The sequence below is a fragment of the Gymnoscopelus braueri genome (genome assembly GCF_963280865.1).
Source record: "Gymnoscopelus braueri genome assembly, chromosome: 19".
Classification (NCBI taxonomy): Eukaryota; Metazoa; Chordata; class Actinopteri; order Myctophiformes; family Myctophidae; genus Gymnoscopelus; species Gymnoscopelus braueri.
In genome coordinates this window covers 50,592,162-50,610,225 of record NC_137621.1, presented here as the reverse complement: position 1 = coordinate 50,610,225, position 18,064 = coordinate 50,592,162, and the positions used below count along the sequence as shown (strand labels likewise).

Here is an 18,064-nt window from a genome sequence, read left to right as displayed (position 1 = left end):
CAAATAGCATCACCCATTTTCAACCATATCTTCATATAAGTGGTCCTCACTAATTCTGATTATATATGGCACCATTTCTGTCTACATACTCACTCTGTGTCTCAAAGGAGGGCTGTGGACAGTTCAGAAACCTGCCTACCAGGGACAACATCGTTTGGCAGGTTTGGTCATTTTTATTTATTATATTTGTATTAATATTAATGCAACAGCAATGTCTTCTGTTTCAATCAATACAAAATAAAATAAAATAAAAATGTAATCTTGAAATGACCAAACCTGCCTATAGCACTGGAAGGCGGCGTTTCAAAATTGGCCACAGCCCTCCTCTGAGACAGCCCAAGACATAAATGATACCATATTATAATGAGCATTAGTGAGGACCAATTATATGAAGATAGGTTGAATATGGGTGAAAGTTAAAAAAAAAATGGGAGTACCTCTTCCACCACTGCATGCAGTTAAAATATAAAAGACAAAGGAGCATGTTGACCAAACCCGTAAAACAGATAGAACATTTGAAGTCATTTATTGTGGCTGTAACAAAAGCTTTATTTCGAAGCAAAGCAAAAGTTTCATCTTGTTCTCATAATAGTCTCAATGCTGATTAATAATCATGGTTTTAATACACATAACGTCAATGTTTTAGTAATGTTGTAGCTTAATCAATATAACTGCCTTTGAAATAAAAAATGTACAGCTCTGACATGCACTGTAAAATAGAAAAGGAGAAAACTTAAAGTTTCAACTTTCTTTACTACATGTTTGGGTATTGAAATAAACTTACAAAACGTTTTTTCTGACCTAAACTTTTTTGTTGAGATAACGTGCTTTTCTCTTAAGAAAAAGCTTGAATCATTGAGTTTTAGAAACAAACTCTAAATCTAAAAAAATCTAAATTTCAACAATTGTTCACAATACTCATTAAACTGAATAACAGTATTATGCTAAAGTCATACTGTGTACATTTTTCAATTAACCATAAGTTGTTCTTTCACTGGTATATTTGTCACCATAACCATGCCACATTAATGTGTTAAACACTATTTTAATGGTCTGCCCCCGACACTCACGCCCAAATGACGTAGGCACCGGAAATGTACCAATTTATGAGTTTTAACATCAATTAGACCCGTTGGGTAGGCTACCGCCCTACTCAGGAACGATGCAAATAGGGATTATACCAGTATAGTCCTTTTTCAGTGGTAAACGTCTGTGACGAATGTCTGAAGAGTGCAAACTGACTGTGGAAAGTGAACTGACTAACTAATCAAATGGCAGGTGTGGGGAATTTGGCAAATCAAGCTTAGGCTGGGGTTGCCATGGCACCGACTTGGCACTGCACTCCCTCGGGTCGTCTACGATGTGTGTGCCGAATTTGAAGTCGGTCGAACGGTTCTCGAGATACGTGAATTACATACATACGTACGTACAGAGATTCCCTGCATTTACTGTAAGATAAATACATTTCTGACAAATTGTTGCGTTCAAAAATATCCTAATGCACTAGGACCAGCATTCTTTTTTGAGCGGTACTTCCGTTTAGACAAACGCTGTAATGACAATGGAGCTACCAGAGGCGTTGCCAAATACTCTACAAAAATGTATGTTAACAGTATGACTTTGACATTTTCATTTGCAACCATTTCAAATGATGAACCGATATTCTCTTTAAAGAGCTTGCATGGTTGAGTGTGAGACAGTGTATGGAAGTAGAGAGGAGGGGGAGTGAGTAGAACAAAGGCAGCGGTGGGAGCTAATGTTTGGCTAGCTGGTAGCTAGCGTTTGGGCTAAGCGTGCAGGGTGGGCTTCTGTCTCCCTGCAGGGTGAATGGACCACCTCCGTCTTATTGTGGAGAGACGCTCACGATACACCGAATGCTGTCGAACAAAACAAACAAAAATGAAATATTACTTCACCGCAACACTGCAGAACTTCCAATAGACTGCAATAAAATAAAAATAATAATGTTAAAAATACTTAAGCCCTATATACTTACATCAACAAATAACAGCTGATCTACAAGCTCACAATGTGTGGTGATGCAACATGTTGTGAGCTTGTAGATCAGCTATTTTCTCATTTGTTTTATTTAAAATAAGAAAAATGTTTTCCTGCCCAAAATGGTAATACATAATTACACTGTTCAATAGTGATATAATCTAACATGAATAACAAACATATCAAAAGGGCACATATGTATTTAATTCAGTCTGACTAATTTAACTAAAACTGCTTATGCTTTTGTAACAAAGACTAAACACCAGACTAGTCACCAAGCGCACGATATTTAGGATTTTTGACATATTCCTTCCCAGCTAAAGAAGACAGTTTTCAGTACCATCGTCCGTGCTTCATCAGCTCGATGGCGTCGTTGATCTTGTCCAGGTTCATCTTGTGAGTGATGAACTCGTCTATCTTCACCTTTTTCTGCAGGTACGCATTCACCATCTCTGGTACGCCGTCCTTACTCTTAAAACCTGACACACACACACACACACACACACACACACACACACACACACACACACACACACACACACACACACACACACACACACACACACACACACACACACACACACACACACACACACACACAATTAATATGTATTTGGTCCCTCATCTGAAAATTGTTTGTATCAGGGACAGCCATACAAGATTTGTTGTTGTTGAAATGTTCTTAAAAAAAATTACGATTTTTTGAAAATAGACGATTTACAAGCTCACAACGCGTCACATCACAACGTTTTGTGAGCTTTTAGTTCGGCTACTTTTGAATATCGATGAGTATAGGTTAAAATGACTTGGATTTTGCTGGGGACCCCTTGGGACTCCTTCAATGACCCCACTTTGAGAACCACTGCTGTGGATAGAGGAACCCTTTATTAATCTCAAGGGCGAGTGCCGTGCTATGAGCTTGTAGATCTGATATTTTTGAAAAATCATGAAAATCTGTTGAAATATTAGATTCTTTTTTTCCCCCCCGGACATTTGTAACTTTGCGTCTGGGGGTCAAATGCTTTAAAAAAATATATTCCAAGATTTGCAAAAATGTTCACTATTTTTTTAAAATAGCAGATCTACAGCTCATAGCGCCGCACTCGTAAAAGTACATCATTTGGATCCGAGATGTAGTGGAGTAGAAGTAAAAGTGTTGGAAATTGGAAATACTCAAGTAAAGTACAAATACCTCAACATTGTAATTAAGTACAGTACTTAAGTAAATGTACTTGACAGTGCAGTAGAGTGTGTGTCACAGTGATCGAGCTGCAGTGATCTGACAGACCTCCAAACAGGGAGCCCTTCCAGGTGCGTCCCGCGATGAGCTGGATGGGTCTGGCAGCGAAGTCCTCCATGTCAGTCCATCCCACCAGAACACTGACCCCCCAGCCCTTCACACACGACTCCAACGCACTCCTCTGTGTACGCACGCACGCACACACACACACACACACACACACACACACACACACACACACACACACACACACACACACACACACACACACACACACACACACACACACACACACACAATTTACTTGAGTAAAGGTACAAAAATATTGGTATCAAAATATACTTAAAGTAGCCTAACAAAAGTTCATTATGCAGAATGGCCCATTTCACAAGGTTTCAAATGTATAAAATGTATACAAATCTTTTGTAAATAGCAGATCTACAAGCTCACAATGTGTCGCATCACGACGCATTGTGAGCTTGTAGATCGGCTATTTTCAAATGACCGAAATGTATATAGGGCTAAAGTGGTTAATGTATGTTTTGTAATGATAATCAAAAAATCTACAAAGTAACTACTTACTAAAGTTTTCAAATAATTGTAGTGGAGTAAAAGTATAAATATTTGCTTCTGACATGTAGTGGAGTACTTAAGTACAGTACTTGAGAGTAAATGTACTTAGTTACTTTACACCACTGGTTTTAATGGGTTAATTGACTACATATACATAGAAATACCACAAATGTAGTAGACACTACTGTACACGCACGCACGCACGCACGCACGCACGCACGCACGCACGCACGCACGCACGCACGCACGCACGCACGCACGCACGCACGCACGCACGCATCTCTCTCTCTCTCTCTCTCTCTCTCTCTCTCTCTCTCTCTCTCTCTCTCTCTCTCTCTCTCTCTCTCTCTCTCACCATGACTCCAGTGTTGCCCACACACTCCAGAGAGAAGTCCACTCCTCCTCCAGTCATGTCAGCCAGTACCTTTGATAGATTGATTGTTTGATTGATTGAATGAATACTTTTATAACATGTTTTACGGCAGTACAGTCTAAATAGCTCTGCTAAAAGGATTGCACAAAATGTTTCCATTGTGGTCCATTGTACTCAATTCATCAACAAGACATACACACAATAAATGACTTATCAGTAACAACACCAATAAGAGCAAAAATATATATTATACGGAAACAGAGGGGTGGAGGATGGGGGCAGAGGATAGCACTGCACACAGGGAACGCATCTGTGTCATTTTTGATTTCTTTGGCTATTCAATTGTAGATCTACATTTTTTTTTTATTCCTGAAAATGTGTGCAAATCTTTGAATATATATTTTTAAAGCGAACATTTGTAACTCAAATGTTATTGCTTCTGGGGTCAAATCAATATACAAATCCTAAATGTGTGTTTTTTTTAAACTTATGTTGCTATATATCAGCGGTTCTCAAACTTTTTCATGTCAAGGACCTCCCAAAATGATGACCGCGGACCCCCATCTGAAAATATCTTGTTCCAGGGACCCCCAGAAGCAAAGATTTGAGTACAATGTATATATATATGTTCAAAGATTTGAACACATTGCCACGATTTCCCCCCCAAAAAATAGCAGATCTACAAGCTCATAGCGCGGCACCGAGTGCCGCGCTATGAGCTTGTATATCTGCTATTTTTTAACAGCCCAAAGAAATCTTAAAACGAAACAGATGCGTTCCCGGTCTAAATGGAGTAATGGCTGTTGGTAGGGCATTCCACATTTTGGTGGCAGCATAGAAGCCATTTTACCCCCCCCCCCCCATGTTTGAGCCGAATTTAGGGCGGAATAAGGTCTGGTGTCATGCCCCTGGGCGTCTCTCGTCATCTCTCACCTGGCTGATGGGTTTGCTGTGGTCTTTGGGGTTGACAAACTCGGTGGCGCCGAACACCTTGGCCTTCTCAAACTTGTCGGGGTTGATGTCGATGGCGATGATCCGGCTGGCCCCCGCCGCCTTGCAGCCCATCACCGCCGCCAGGCCCACGGCCCCCAGGCCAAACACTGCACACGTAGACCCCGGCTCTACCTGCAGGGGGCAGTGGTGGACAGAAAAAGATGTACTTGTACTTAAAGGGATAGTGCACCCCCAAAATGACTTTTCTTCCTATCGATTAGTCACCCCATGGGGACTTGAATTCATGGATATTTTTTATGTTTTTGTCGCATTCCTAGGCCAATAATTTGATGACTGGTAGGCAGCGGTTCCGGTAGGAGACACGAAGAGTCTCCTTTGTGTCTCCTACCGGAACCACTGCCTACCGGTCCGCTGGTCATCAAATTATTGGCTTAAGGATGTGACAAAAACTAAAAAATATCCATGAATTCAAGTCTCCATGGGGTGACTAATCCATAGAATTTTTTTTTTGCGGGTGAACTACCCCTTTAAATAAAAAAAATAAAAAGTTTCTCCGTACATTATTATTTATATTGTATTTTTTGATAATTAATGACTTTCACTCCACTACAATTCAAAGACAAATGTTGTACGTTTGACTCCACTACATTTCTAGGAAGGGAAAGTATATTATTAATTGGCCACTTAGGCAATATAGTGAAAATACTATAGAGGTGTAAGCTCACAAGTGACCTTGTAGATCAGCTATTTTCACTATTGATGTTTTTTGTATTTTATCATTTGTACTACAAAAACTTAAACTAGGGACATTTCTACATGATTTTAGTTAAAGTTAGTTGTGTAAAAACACACAATACAGCTTCAGTACGTTTATATTCATTATTTATTTTGTAGTTCATTAAATGTTTTTCCAATTGTAGTTTTAGTTAAAGGAGCACTTCACCCATTTTCAACTTATCTTCATATTTTATTTGCTCCTCACTGGTGCTCATTCCCCCGTGGGAACAATGGGACAATGGGAATAATGAGCGTTAGTGAGGACCAATAATATGAAGATAGGTTGAAAATGGGTGAAGTTGTTCTGAATCCATGTGTCATTTTAAGATTTCTTTGCCTATTAAAAAAAAAACAGATATACATTACAAGCTCATAGCGCGGCACCGAGTGCCAAGCTGTTGATCAACTATTTTTGAAAAAAAATTGTGCGAACATTTGTAAAATAGTTTGTTCCAGGGACCTCCTCCAGACGCATAAGATTTGAGTTACAAATGTTCACTTTAAAAAATATATATTCAAAGATTTGCACAAATGTTCACGTTTTTTAGCAGAAAATAGCAGATCTGCTATTTTTGAATAGCCAAAGAAATCTAAAAGTGACACAGATGCATTCCTGGATTGAATGAGTTTAAAGTATGACACACGCACGCACGCACGCACGCACACACACACACACACACACACAGGAGTGGTGCAGCAGTACCTTGGCAGAGTTGACGGCAGCCCCGTATCCGGTGCAGATGCCACACCCCAGCAGACACACTTTGTCCAGCGGGGCTTCGGGGTTGATCTTAGCCACCGAGTGCTGGTTCAGTACGGTGTACTCTGAGAACGTACTGGTCCCCATGAACTGGAATGGTAGAAGATCAGACCTTGTTTTGTCCAAAACTGGTACTTTTGAGGAAAATGGGAAACTAAATCACCTTGCTGATTGATTATTATTACAAAACACATAAATCACTTCAGCCCTATATACACATTTCGGCCATTTGAAAATAGCAGATCTACAAGCTCACAATGCGTCGTGTCGTGACACATTGTGAGCTTGTAGATCTGCTATTTTCAAAAGATTTTTATACATTTGAAAACTTGTGAAATGGGACAAACTGCATAATGAGTACTTTCTACTTTTGGTACTTTAAGTACATTTTGATACCAATGCTTTTGTACTTTTACTCAAGTAAATTTAGAATTCCAGACTTTTACTTGTAACAGAATATTTCTATATTGCAGTATTGATACTTTTAGCAGTATTGATACTTTTACGTAAGTAAAACTTTTGAGTACTCTTTCCACCACTGAAATTAACACTAGGGATTTGACTGTTTACAGAAAAACAGTGGTACTGTATATACACACCTGGTAGAGCTTCTGACCCTTACAAGAAAGCCGGCTGTCCTCCTCTGACATCACGTCATAACGCTCATCAGACCTGCACACAGTGGTGGGAAGTTAATAAGTACATTTACTCAGTGGATTAAAAAAACCGAATTGTGCTATATAGCACCAATAAGCGGTACTTTGGCTCGTAGTTATAGGTGAATCGTTTTTGGTGCTAGATGCAGTTGCACCTATCTTTAAAAGGTGTTATATAGCACCACACCCATCCCAAAGAACCACTGAAGAGCCACTGAGGTTTATAGCACGCCACAAATCATCCCAAAGAACCACTGAGGTTATATATAGCACCACAGATCATCCCAAAGAACCACTGAGGTTCTATATAGCACCACACCCATCCCAACTCTCCATAAAGACTGAACCAACCCCCTCTGCAGCCCCGTCGTCATCTTCACCTTCATCCAAACCCACCAACTGCCTGGTGGAGATAAAGGCGCGGATGAAAAAAAAACTTCCTACAACTCAAACTTCTAAGTCGGCATCCTGCACACCAGGTCCAATCATCCCCCATAAACCAGTGTCATCTTCTCTGGTCAGGGCTATCCCCTTGCATATGTTCTCACCAACCTGGGTGTAAGAATGGACCCCCACATCATAGCCTCGCGTAGCCAGACTATATCACTGCGTGGAATGGATATGAGTCTGGTGCTTCCATGGGGACGTTTTTTTTCCTAAGGGGCGGGATCACGCAATTGGTTAGACCTACAACCAAACTACCAATTACAGTCTCCCATATTCGAATACTGGGCCCTGATTGGTCACCCACGTCTTCTGGAGCAGGAAATAGATTCTCTATGGAGCGGTGCCAGACCCAATTTTCTTTTTCACTCGCAGATTCGTCTGGTCCCAGGCTACACATCAGCTGTGAGGCCCACATCAGCTGTGAGGCCCACATCAGCTGTGAGGCCCACATCAGCTGTGAGGCCCACATTAAACACCTGTGCAAAGATTCAGGCTGGACTTACAGTAACGCACTTCTCATCGGGATCCCTAGCCAGGATATATCCATATATATCCAGAACAGTGCTGCTAGGATCCTGAAATATGGACGAAATATGGAAATATGGATGAAGGGAGCCGTGGCGTCACCGGCGACCGGAGCCTTCTGTTCGGCTGCCCCTCCACTGTGGAACTAACTCACTCCCTCATGACCTGAGAGCTCCTCACCCATCCCAAAATAGCTGATGTTTTCAAGAGAGGACAAAAGACTTTCCTTCATAACAAAGCATTCGTCTAGCTTTTCTGGTTTTATACCCTAGTTCTTATGTGATTTAAAAATCATAAGTCTCTCTCTCTCTCTCTCTCTCTCTCTCTCTCTCTCTCTCTCTCTCTCTCTCTCTCTCTCTCTCTCTCTCTCTCTCTCTCTCTCCCTCTCCTTGCAGATGAGATCATAGAACTTAGTGCAGTATGTGTATTGGAGGTGTGTAGCATGCTCTCTCACCATCCCTCCACACACAGGTTGGTCTTGGGGTTCTTGCAGAAGCGACACTCCCCACACTGGGCGATGAACAGTGGAATCACCTTGTCTCCTATAGAGAGGAGACACAACTTCCTTTAATGCAACTCACTCTCCCTCTCGAGCCGTCCCATTTCACAACGTCCCGATAACCCCGCCCACATTGGAATATAGAGCATTGGTTCTCAAAGTGGGGTCCGGGGACCCCCAGGGGTCCTTGGGTGGGTACCAGGGGGTCCTTCGGCAAAATTAGTTAATAAAGCGTCACAATCATTTTAACCGCTTTATCCATATGTTATACTTTGGCTATTCAAAAATAGCAGATCTACAACTCTATAGGAGGCTCATAGCGCGGCACCGAGTGCCGCGCTATGAGCCTCCTATAGAGTTAAAAAAAATGTTTAAACTCTGTGCCACACTATGACCTTGTATATCTGCTATTTTTGAATAGCCAAAGAAATCAAAAAATGACACACAGCTGCGTTCCCGGTCTTAATGGGTTAATGGCAAGGTTTCACTATTAATGCCATTAAAGGACCACTTCACCCATTTTCAACCTATCTTCATACAATATAAGTGGTCCTCCCTAATGCTCATTATAATATGGCACTATTTCTGTCTACTCACTCTGTGCCTCAGAGGAGGGCTGTGGACAGTTCAGAAACCTGCCTACCAGTGATCGATGTGTGATCCAAGCTAATAGAAACTGCAGGCTTTCTGTTCCTGGGAAGTTAGCATGCTATAATGGAAACCATTGTTTTTGCATTAATAGAAAACAAAATAAACATTTGAAATCTTATTTGAAATAACCAAACCTGCCTACTGATGATACCTTTTCTGAACAGAGAGACACAGAGTAAGTAGACAGAAATGGTGCCATATTATAATGAGCATTAGTGAAGACCAATTATATGAAAATAGGTGAAGTGGTCCTTTAACCTCAAAACCGAGAAAGCATCTGTGTCATTTTAGATTTTAGCTAAATTGTATTAGTGTGTGTCACGATTTGTAAAAAATAGCTGATAAATAAGCTTTTAAATGTTTTCGAATCTTTGCTTCTGGGGGGTCTCTGGAACAAAATAATTTGAGATGGGGGTCCACGGCCAAGTACATATAATTTTGGGTCGTGACATGAAAAAGTTTGAGCACCACTGATACAACATCATACGTTTTTCAGAAAACTGTTAGGATTTAGAAGACATATTTTGTAGAATCGGTCTCAGGTCCCCCCTAAAAAACATACATTCAAAGATTTGTAAAAATGGTCATGATTTAAAATAATAATAATTGCAGATCTGCTATTTTTGAATAGCCCAAGTATAAGGTGGCACTGGCTAGAGTGGTTGAAATCTAAAATGACAGATCGCTTTCCTGGTCTTCATGGGTTAAGAGAGTATAAATGAGGACAGACACTGACCTGGCTGGTACTCGGTGACCCCGGGTCCCACACTCTCCACGATGCCGCCCCCCTCGTGACCCAGGACCGTTGGGAAGCCGTCCTTATGTTTCCCCTCAAACATATGGTACAGGTCAGTGTGGCACACCCCGGTGGCCACGATCTGCAACGACAACCGCCATGACATTTTACAACTGAAATTAGATTTTACAGTTAGCTATACTGTGTACAGCCTCATTTTAGATTATTTAGGCTGAACGTGTCGAGAGACATTATATTGATCTACAAGCTCACGGCGCCTTGCAGATCTGCTATTGCAAAAAGCTTTGCCAGGACCTTTTTCCTTTTTTTTTTTAATAATTGAAAACACAGTGAGACAAAGCTTAAATGATAGGCAAAAGTCCACTCGTCGTTATATTACAAAACTTTATTTTAAAATGTATGTACAGTATAAATGTGTAAATCTCTTTTTCATTAAAAGTATTTTTTTTAAAGCATGTACTTTTGAACATTATTCAAGTATTGTTAAAAAAAAAAGTAGGCCTACTCCGGTACAAATTTGACAGAGGAACTCTCACTTATGGAGTAATATTTGACCGGGAGTATCTATACTTTGACTCAAGTACTTTGTCCACCACTTGTCAAATGTCTCAGACAGGCTAGGTGTGTGTGAGATAATAAGGGCATTCAGGTACAGGTTACTTCCACACCCTTAATTATATTTACCCTCTATTCTATAGGTTGAACATTATGTTTAGCGCAGTATGACAGAGCAACTGTCTGTACATGTACACATACATACTTACTTATATCTACAGTATGAGCATGTTGAATCGTGTCTTTGAATCATTGAGCACCCACACTTGACATGAATCCACTCCCACCACAGCAAACACAGGTGTGTGTGTGTGTGTGTGTGTGTGTGTGTGTGTGTGTGTGTGTGTGTGTGTGTGTGTGTGTGTGTGTGTGTGTGTGTGCGCACGCGCGCCCGAGTGTGTGCGTGTGTGCGTGCTTGTGTTTTTGCGTGTGTACAGTACCTTAATACGGATCTCGTTCTTCTGAGGAGGGGCCACCTCTATGTTCTCAATGACCAGTGGTTGGTTTGGTTCCCAGGCCACGGCTGCACGACACTTAATCACCTGGAGAAACACATTCATAATGCCTTGCTCAAGGGACCAATAGGCTCTAGACACAGCAGCCATATTGGAAAGAAATTGGGCTTCTTACTTCCTTCAGGTGTTACCAATGATACTAATGAAGGCTGTTCCATTTAGTGTAGCACAGTTTTCAAACTTTGTTTAATTTCAAAGACTCCCATAACTCGAGAGAGATGGCATTTGCGTGCGTGCGTGTGTGTGTGTGTGTGTGTGTGTGTGTGTGCGTGTGCGTGTGCGTGTGCGTGTGCGTGTGTGTGTGTGTGTGTGTGTGTGTGTGTGTGTGTGTGTGTGTGTGTGTGTGTGTGTGTGTGTTTGTTGTGTGTGTGTGTGTGTGTGTGTGTGTGTGTGTGTGTGTGTGTGTGTGTGTACATAATTGAATTACATTTAGATTATGAGGCCATATGAGACTATAAAAATTTAATTGACTTCAGTTTCATCTATACTGTAGCCAGTAGATGCATGGGCCAGAAGGGGACAGATGGTGTCAAAGGTCACATGCAGTGCAGTACAGTAAAACATGATAAAGAGGGATTTCCTCTGTTTGTTCATTAACACACACCAGGAAAGATCTTATCACCACACTTGTATCTGTGCTTGCGTGCGTGCGTGCATACGTGAGTGTGCGTGTGTGTGTATGTGTGTGTGTGATTTAATTAGACATGCACAAGGCAGTAAAAAACAAATAACCACTCTAATAAAAGTGAGACCACAGTGTAGTGATCATAAAACAATACAAGCAGGTTTTATTGGTGGATGTCTGCTTTTTTTCCCTATCAAAACCACTGCTTCCAGTGTTATCTGTCTGTTGACTCAGTGTCTTACACACTCTGCCAAGCAATGTGGAGTGTTTCAAACATTCTGTCTAACGCAAAGACCGCATTTCACTGACCTTACACACAGTAGAGTAAGACAGACAGACAGACAGACAGACAGACAGACAGACAGACAGACAGACAGACAGACAGACAGACAGACAGACAGACAGACAGACAGACAGACAGACAGACAGACAGACAGACAGACAGACAGAGAGTTGGGGGAATTTTAAGGTTACAAGATTAATTTCAGTTATGTTGCAAGCTCGCTGGTTTCCATAATTTCCTGCTGCCTACGTGACTTCAAAGCACCGATCTCATTGCCCCCTCCCTTAGTGGGCAGCCAACTGAATCTACGTTTATTTGGGTGGAGTCACATTAACACACAGAAACACAGTGCATGTCACTTCAACTCTCTGTGACAGCATTGCTTTGACCAGGCCATTATTCAGCACAGCAGTGCTGGACAACAACTAAGTAGATTTAAGTAGCCTACATGTGTGGAAGTTTTTTTATTTGTATTTATTTTTTATGTATTTAATTTATTTTATATATTTTGACTTTGATTTGATTTTATACTGACTATAGCTGATATACAAGCTCACTATGTGTCACACCATGACGCAAACTTGTAATTATTATTATTCATTTATTATTATTACAATTTGTGGTGCACTCACACACTGAACTGAAAAACTGCATTGCACAGTAACAACATTACACTTACTGTAATTACAATTCTCTCTCTCTCTCTCTCTCTCTCTCTCTCTCTCTCTCTCTCTCTCTCTCTCTCTCTCTCTCTCTCTCTCTCTCTCTCTCTCTCTCTCTCTCACACGTACGCCACACACGTGCACACACACGCGCATGGCGTACGTGTGTGAGAGAGAGAGAGAGAGAGAGACACACACATTGGAGTTGCATTCTAGTTACAACTCCAGTGTGCAATAGCAGATCGTTATGATTCAAAAGTTGGTTTATTGCATAAAACTGCTTTCTATTGAGTCAGGCTCATAGCCGTAGGTTTTGATCATGTTTACATAGAAATAAAATTAATGAAATGAAGTGATTATTTACACTATTTAGTGTACAGGTGTAAAACAGTGGGAGAAATAATTGCTATTGCTGCTATTTTTTACCACGCATATATATCATGCATCAAGTTGTGGAAAGTAAAAGTACATTTAGTACTGTAGCCTACTTAAGTACAACAATGTTGAATTTTAAGTTAATTTGTGTATTATTACATTAACCAATTAAGCTCTATTTTATGTTTTGGTTGTTTTAAAATAACTGATCTACAATCTCCTGACGCGTTGCGATGTGACACATTCAAAACTTGTAGATCTACTATTTTTAAAGATTTTGACAATTAATGGGTTCTGCATAATGAGTACTTTTACTATTTGTTCTTTTGGATGCCAATCCCTTTGTTCTTTTTTACTTATAATATAATATGTTGACGTGTAATAGAGTATTGCTACTTTTACTTAAGTAAAAATATATATATATTGATTACTTCTTCCACCCCTGTGTGCACTATGCATACTGTATATATACACTGTGCCTGTCAAAGACAAGTCCCTAAGTGTTGGGGTATAGTATCTGTATATATTTTCTTTTTATTATTGTCATTCTATTTTATTGTATTGCTTAAAATTTCATTTTCTCACAATATAATATAATATAACTGTATAGTCAGTGACAGATAAAAGGTATTGAATCTTGAATATGTCACTTTTGCCAATAGCACCAATACTTTAAAATTAGATTTTTATTTCCAACAGTTCGTGTCAATTACATATTTATCAGCTCATAGTTTCAAAATCTTCTACAGATCACTCCATGATGAAGGGGCAACATGTTTAACCACTTGGACCCCAACATCCATATTATCCTGGGGGGAATAATGGCCAAAAAATGTGCAGATCTACAGGCTCTCAACAACGGCACAATCGGCTATTTTTGGGTGAATAGATTTGGTGAGGAGAGGAAAAAAGAGAAGTACAGAGCCAACTCAGGTCCACTCTACTAAGAGGGTTTAAAGTTATTAAAACAGTTTTTTTGTTTGTTTGTTCTTTTGCCTAATTCCATTCTTACTTTCTTTGAGATAGAGCAGTGGTTCTCGAAGTTGGGGTCCAGGGACCCTCAGGGCTCCTTGACGGGGACCCCAAATGGACCCTTACGGGTCTGTAACTCTGAGAGTGTATACAAATCAGTGGTGGAAAGTAACTAAGTACATTTACTTTAATGTACTTAAGTACAATTTTGAGGTATTTGTACTTTACTTTCCAATACTTTTACTTCTACTCCACTACATCTCGGGTCCAAATATTCTACTTTTACTCCACTACATTTATTTGAAAACTTACTTTGTAGATTTGGATTATTCTTACAAAACATACAGTAACCCTATATACATTTAGTCCATTTGAAAATAGCCGATCTACAAGCTCACAATACGTCGAGATGCGACGCATTGTGAGCTTGTAGATCTGCAATTTTCATTTTTTTAAACTTTTGGTACTTTAAGTACATTTTGATACCAATACTTTTGTACTTTTACTCAAGTAAATTTTGAAGTAAAACATTTGAGCACTTTTTCCACCACTGATGCAAATGGAACCAAATGGACCCTTGTGGGTCTGTCTGTAATCCTGAGAGTGTACAAATGGAACCAAATGAACCCTTATAGGTCTATAACTATGAGAGTGTACAAATAGAACCAAATGGACCCTTACAGGTCTATAGCCCTGAGAGTTTACAAATAGAACCAAATGGACCCTTACGGGTCCATTTGGTTACATTTGTACACTCTCAGGGTTATGGGGGTCCTTGAAATTTAAAAAAAAAAGTTTCAGAAGCATGTTTACTCACCTTCCCTGCGGTTGCCATGATGTCTCGGTGCAAAGAGAAGATGAGCAGGAGAGTTGAGTTGAGGACAAGCAGGCTGACACAGCAACACAGCAGAGTCCTGGTGAGTATAAGTATAAGTGAGTACGTTTTAAAGTGTATTAAGTATTAAGCATAGGTTTTAGGGTTGAGTGGAGGACAGCAGGCTCACAGCAACACAGCAGAGCAGAGCCAGCTGCAGAGGTTAATATAGAGGCTGGACACATGCCCACATGAAGAGAGGAGGGACTAACAGCTGCTGTGATCAATGCACCATAAGAGAGTAGTTAGTGGTGGGAAAAGTACTCAAATGTTTTACTTGAGTAAAAGTATCAATACTGCAATGGAGAAATACTCTGTTACAAGTAAAAGTCCTGAATTCAAAATTGACTTGAGTAAAAGTATTGAAGTATTGGTATCAAAATATACTTGAAGTACCAAAAGTAGAAGGTATAGCCTATCATTATGCAGAATGGCCCATTTCCAAATTTTTAAATAATAAAATAAAATCTATAAAAAGGAGCCGAGGCGATGATTGACAGGCAAAATCCCTCAACAGCGACACCCGCAGGCAACCTGCAGTTGAAAAGGCTTTAGAAATGTGAGAGAAAAACACCTGCCATGGATCAATGGAGTGGAATTTTTTGTTTAAACTTTTTATACACGTTTGAAGGACCATGACAAAGACTTTTAATGTGTGGTAAAACTGAACGTCATGAAACCTTTAATGTAGGTTTTGTAATAATAATCAAAATTTACAAAGTAACTAGTAACTAGGGGTTACGTAGGTAACCCCAATTTTCTTAGTTTCAAAGTAAGAAACTTACTTATGGGATATCATCGCCCTCTGACGATGGCACAGAGCACAACACATGAGCTCCCGGAAACAATCTTCGATTGGACAGGGTTCTGTGACGCAAACCGGAAACCGGTTGGGTTATAAAGCCCCCAGCGTCACTAGGTTCGTCCTCTGATACCCTTACCCTTCACCCTTCACCCTTCACACGCTAGTTGAAGCGCACAGAAGGGGTTTCCGGTAAGTTTCTTACTACGAAACTAAGAAAACTGGGGTTACCTACGTAACCCATAGTTGTTCTTTTCGTTTCTCCATAAGAAACGTACTTACGGGACACATAGACCCCCCTGGGGAGTACCAGGAGCAACCCTATCCAACCTGTACGCCCCAAGGTCAAAAAGGTCATGCCTCCCGGCAAAACCCCGACCCCCAGACGCATGACCCAAAAGGTCATAAGGAAGGGAAACGAGACAGGAGCCCATCAGATGAACCTGACCTCTCTCTGAAAGAGAGCCAGGCTCCTGTCCCCACCTTCCATCCCTTGGCCTGGCCCAGCCGGCCCCAGGGAAACAGAAAGGAGACCACTGGTCAAGGGAAGAGAAACCAGCCAAACCCCCTGACCATAGTCCCACCCCATCCCGACCACGCATGACACCCCAGGTGCCATCACGGTCGAGCCAGGGCCACAGAGGCAAAAACCCTTTGTCAAGACTCCACGCCGGACGGCCAGCGGCAATAACCGTGTCCCCAAGGGACATGTATCACCGGTCCAACCACCTCTGGTCGTTCACCGACCCCTCACGGGCCAGACCCACAGGTCCAAAACCCCGGGGAACTCGTGAAACACCTCATCCCCGCCTTGCCTCAGAAGGACTCTGAAAAGCGGGAGAGGCCAGGGTTCAGCGTAGAGGAGAGGAGCGATCTCCGACCTCCACACTCCCCATGCTGGGGCCACCAGCAGGACCGTCCTGCCTTGGACCCTGACCCGCTCCAGAACGGACGGGATCAGTTCCAAAGGTGGGAAAGCAAACGTCCGGCCAGACGTGTGCCAACGAGTCCACTCCCAAGGATGAATCCTTGCGATTCAAAGAAAATAATCGACACTTTGCGTTTCCCCCGGACGCAAACAGGTCAATCCGAGCCCGACCGAACCGGAGCCAGATCAGGCTCGCCACCTGCGGGTTGAGAGACCACTCCCCGTACCGAAGTTCGCCCCTAGACAGCAGATCCGCTCCGCTGTTGAGGAGACCCGGCACATGGGAAGCGCGTAACGAGGCTAGGCGCAACGTGCTCCATAGCGTCAGTTCGCGTGCCAAATTGTCCAAAACAACAGAGCCCAGGCCCCCTTGTTTATTGACATAGCACATCGTTGTGGTGTTATCCGTTCTAACCAGAACATGACATCCCACAATGCGGTCCTCGAACCGTCGGAGGGCGAGGAAGACCGCCACCAACTCCAAATAGTTGATGTGGTATACCTTCTGAGCAGAAGTCCACACCCCCCTGGCTGAGTAACCGTCGTGGACAGCCCCCCAACCTGAGAGGCTAGCGTCTGTGGTAATCCCGTTTCGTGACACCACCTCGCCCATCCTGACTCCACCGGACAGGAAGGACGCCTGTGACCACGGTTGCAACGTCGTCACGCACTGGGGAGATATCACCACCTTACGAGACTTCATGGTGCGCGGTATCCTAAGACTCCGCATCCACCTTTGAAAAGGTCTCATGTGGAATCTGCCCAGCCGGATCAGGTGTATGGCCGAGGCCATAAGACCTGCAGCCTGCATGCATGTCCTGTACGCGACTCTGCGCCCCACACGGAAAGAGCGCACACATGCCAGGAAACCGGCCAACCTGTCCTGAGACAGGCGCGCCACCATCGTGGATGAGTCCAAGGAAATCCCCACGAAGGTGGTCTGCTGGGATGGGATCAGAACACTCTTCTGAGTATTGATCGTAAACCCCAGGGACGTCAGGTGCGCAATGGCTACCTTTGTGTGCAGCGCCACCTCCTCCCTCGACCGCGCCGCCAGTAGCCAGTCATCTATGTACGTCGCCAGGCGGAGACCCTGCTGGCGTAGCGGGGCGATAGCCGCGTCCGTGCACTTCACGAAGACCCGAGGGCTCAGTGACATGCCGAACGGGAGCACCGTGTATTCGTATATTTTGCCTTCAAAGCCAAAACGTAGGAACTTCCGGTGCGCGGGGTAGATGGGGACGTGAAAATAGGCATCTTTTA

General features: G+C 42.2%; 1 protein-coding gene across 1 annotated transcript; it reads right to left on the bottom strand.

Moving 5' to 3' along the window:
• Positions 1-1,692: 1,692 nt before the first annotated feature.
• On the bottom strand, positions 1,693-15,195 carry LOC308075320 (alcohol dehydrogenase 1-like). Its single transcript, XM_080415131.1, has 11 exons — positions 15,015-15,195; positions 11,206-11,307; positions 10,190-10,331; positions 8,758-8,845; positions 7,275-7,347; positions 6,619-6,765; positions 5,118-5,309; positions 4,167-4,235; positions 3,287-3,419; positions 2,339-2,477; positions 1,693-1,877 (listed from the first exon to the last, which is right to left on the bottom strand). The coding sequence occupies exons 1-11, from the start codon at positions 15,030-15,032 to the stop codon at positions 1,844-1,846; spliced, it is 1,137 nt and encodes a 378-aa protein (XP_080271257.1). The 5' UTR covers positions 15,033-15,195; the 3' UTR covers positions 1,693-1,843.
• Positions 15,196-18,064: the final 2,869 nt, after the last annotated feature.

What these genes read in the sequence shown, in the direction of transcription:
- LOC308075320 (XM_080415131.1), bottom strand. An exon ending in AACCTGTGTGTGGAGGGATG is followed by an intron (nt 7,348 to 8,757) that starts GTGAGAGAGCAT and finishes CACTGTGTGCAG; the next exon opens with GTCTGATGAGCGTTATGACG. An exon ending in TGGGCAACACTGGAGTCATG is followed by an intron (nt 3,420 to 4,166) that starts GTGAGAGAGAGA and finishes GTGCGTACACAG; the next exon opens with AGGAGTGCGTTGGAGTCGTG.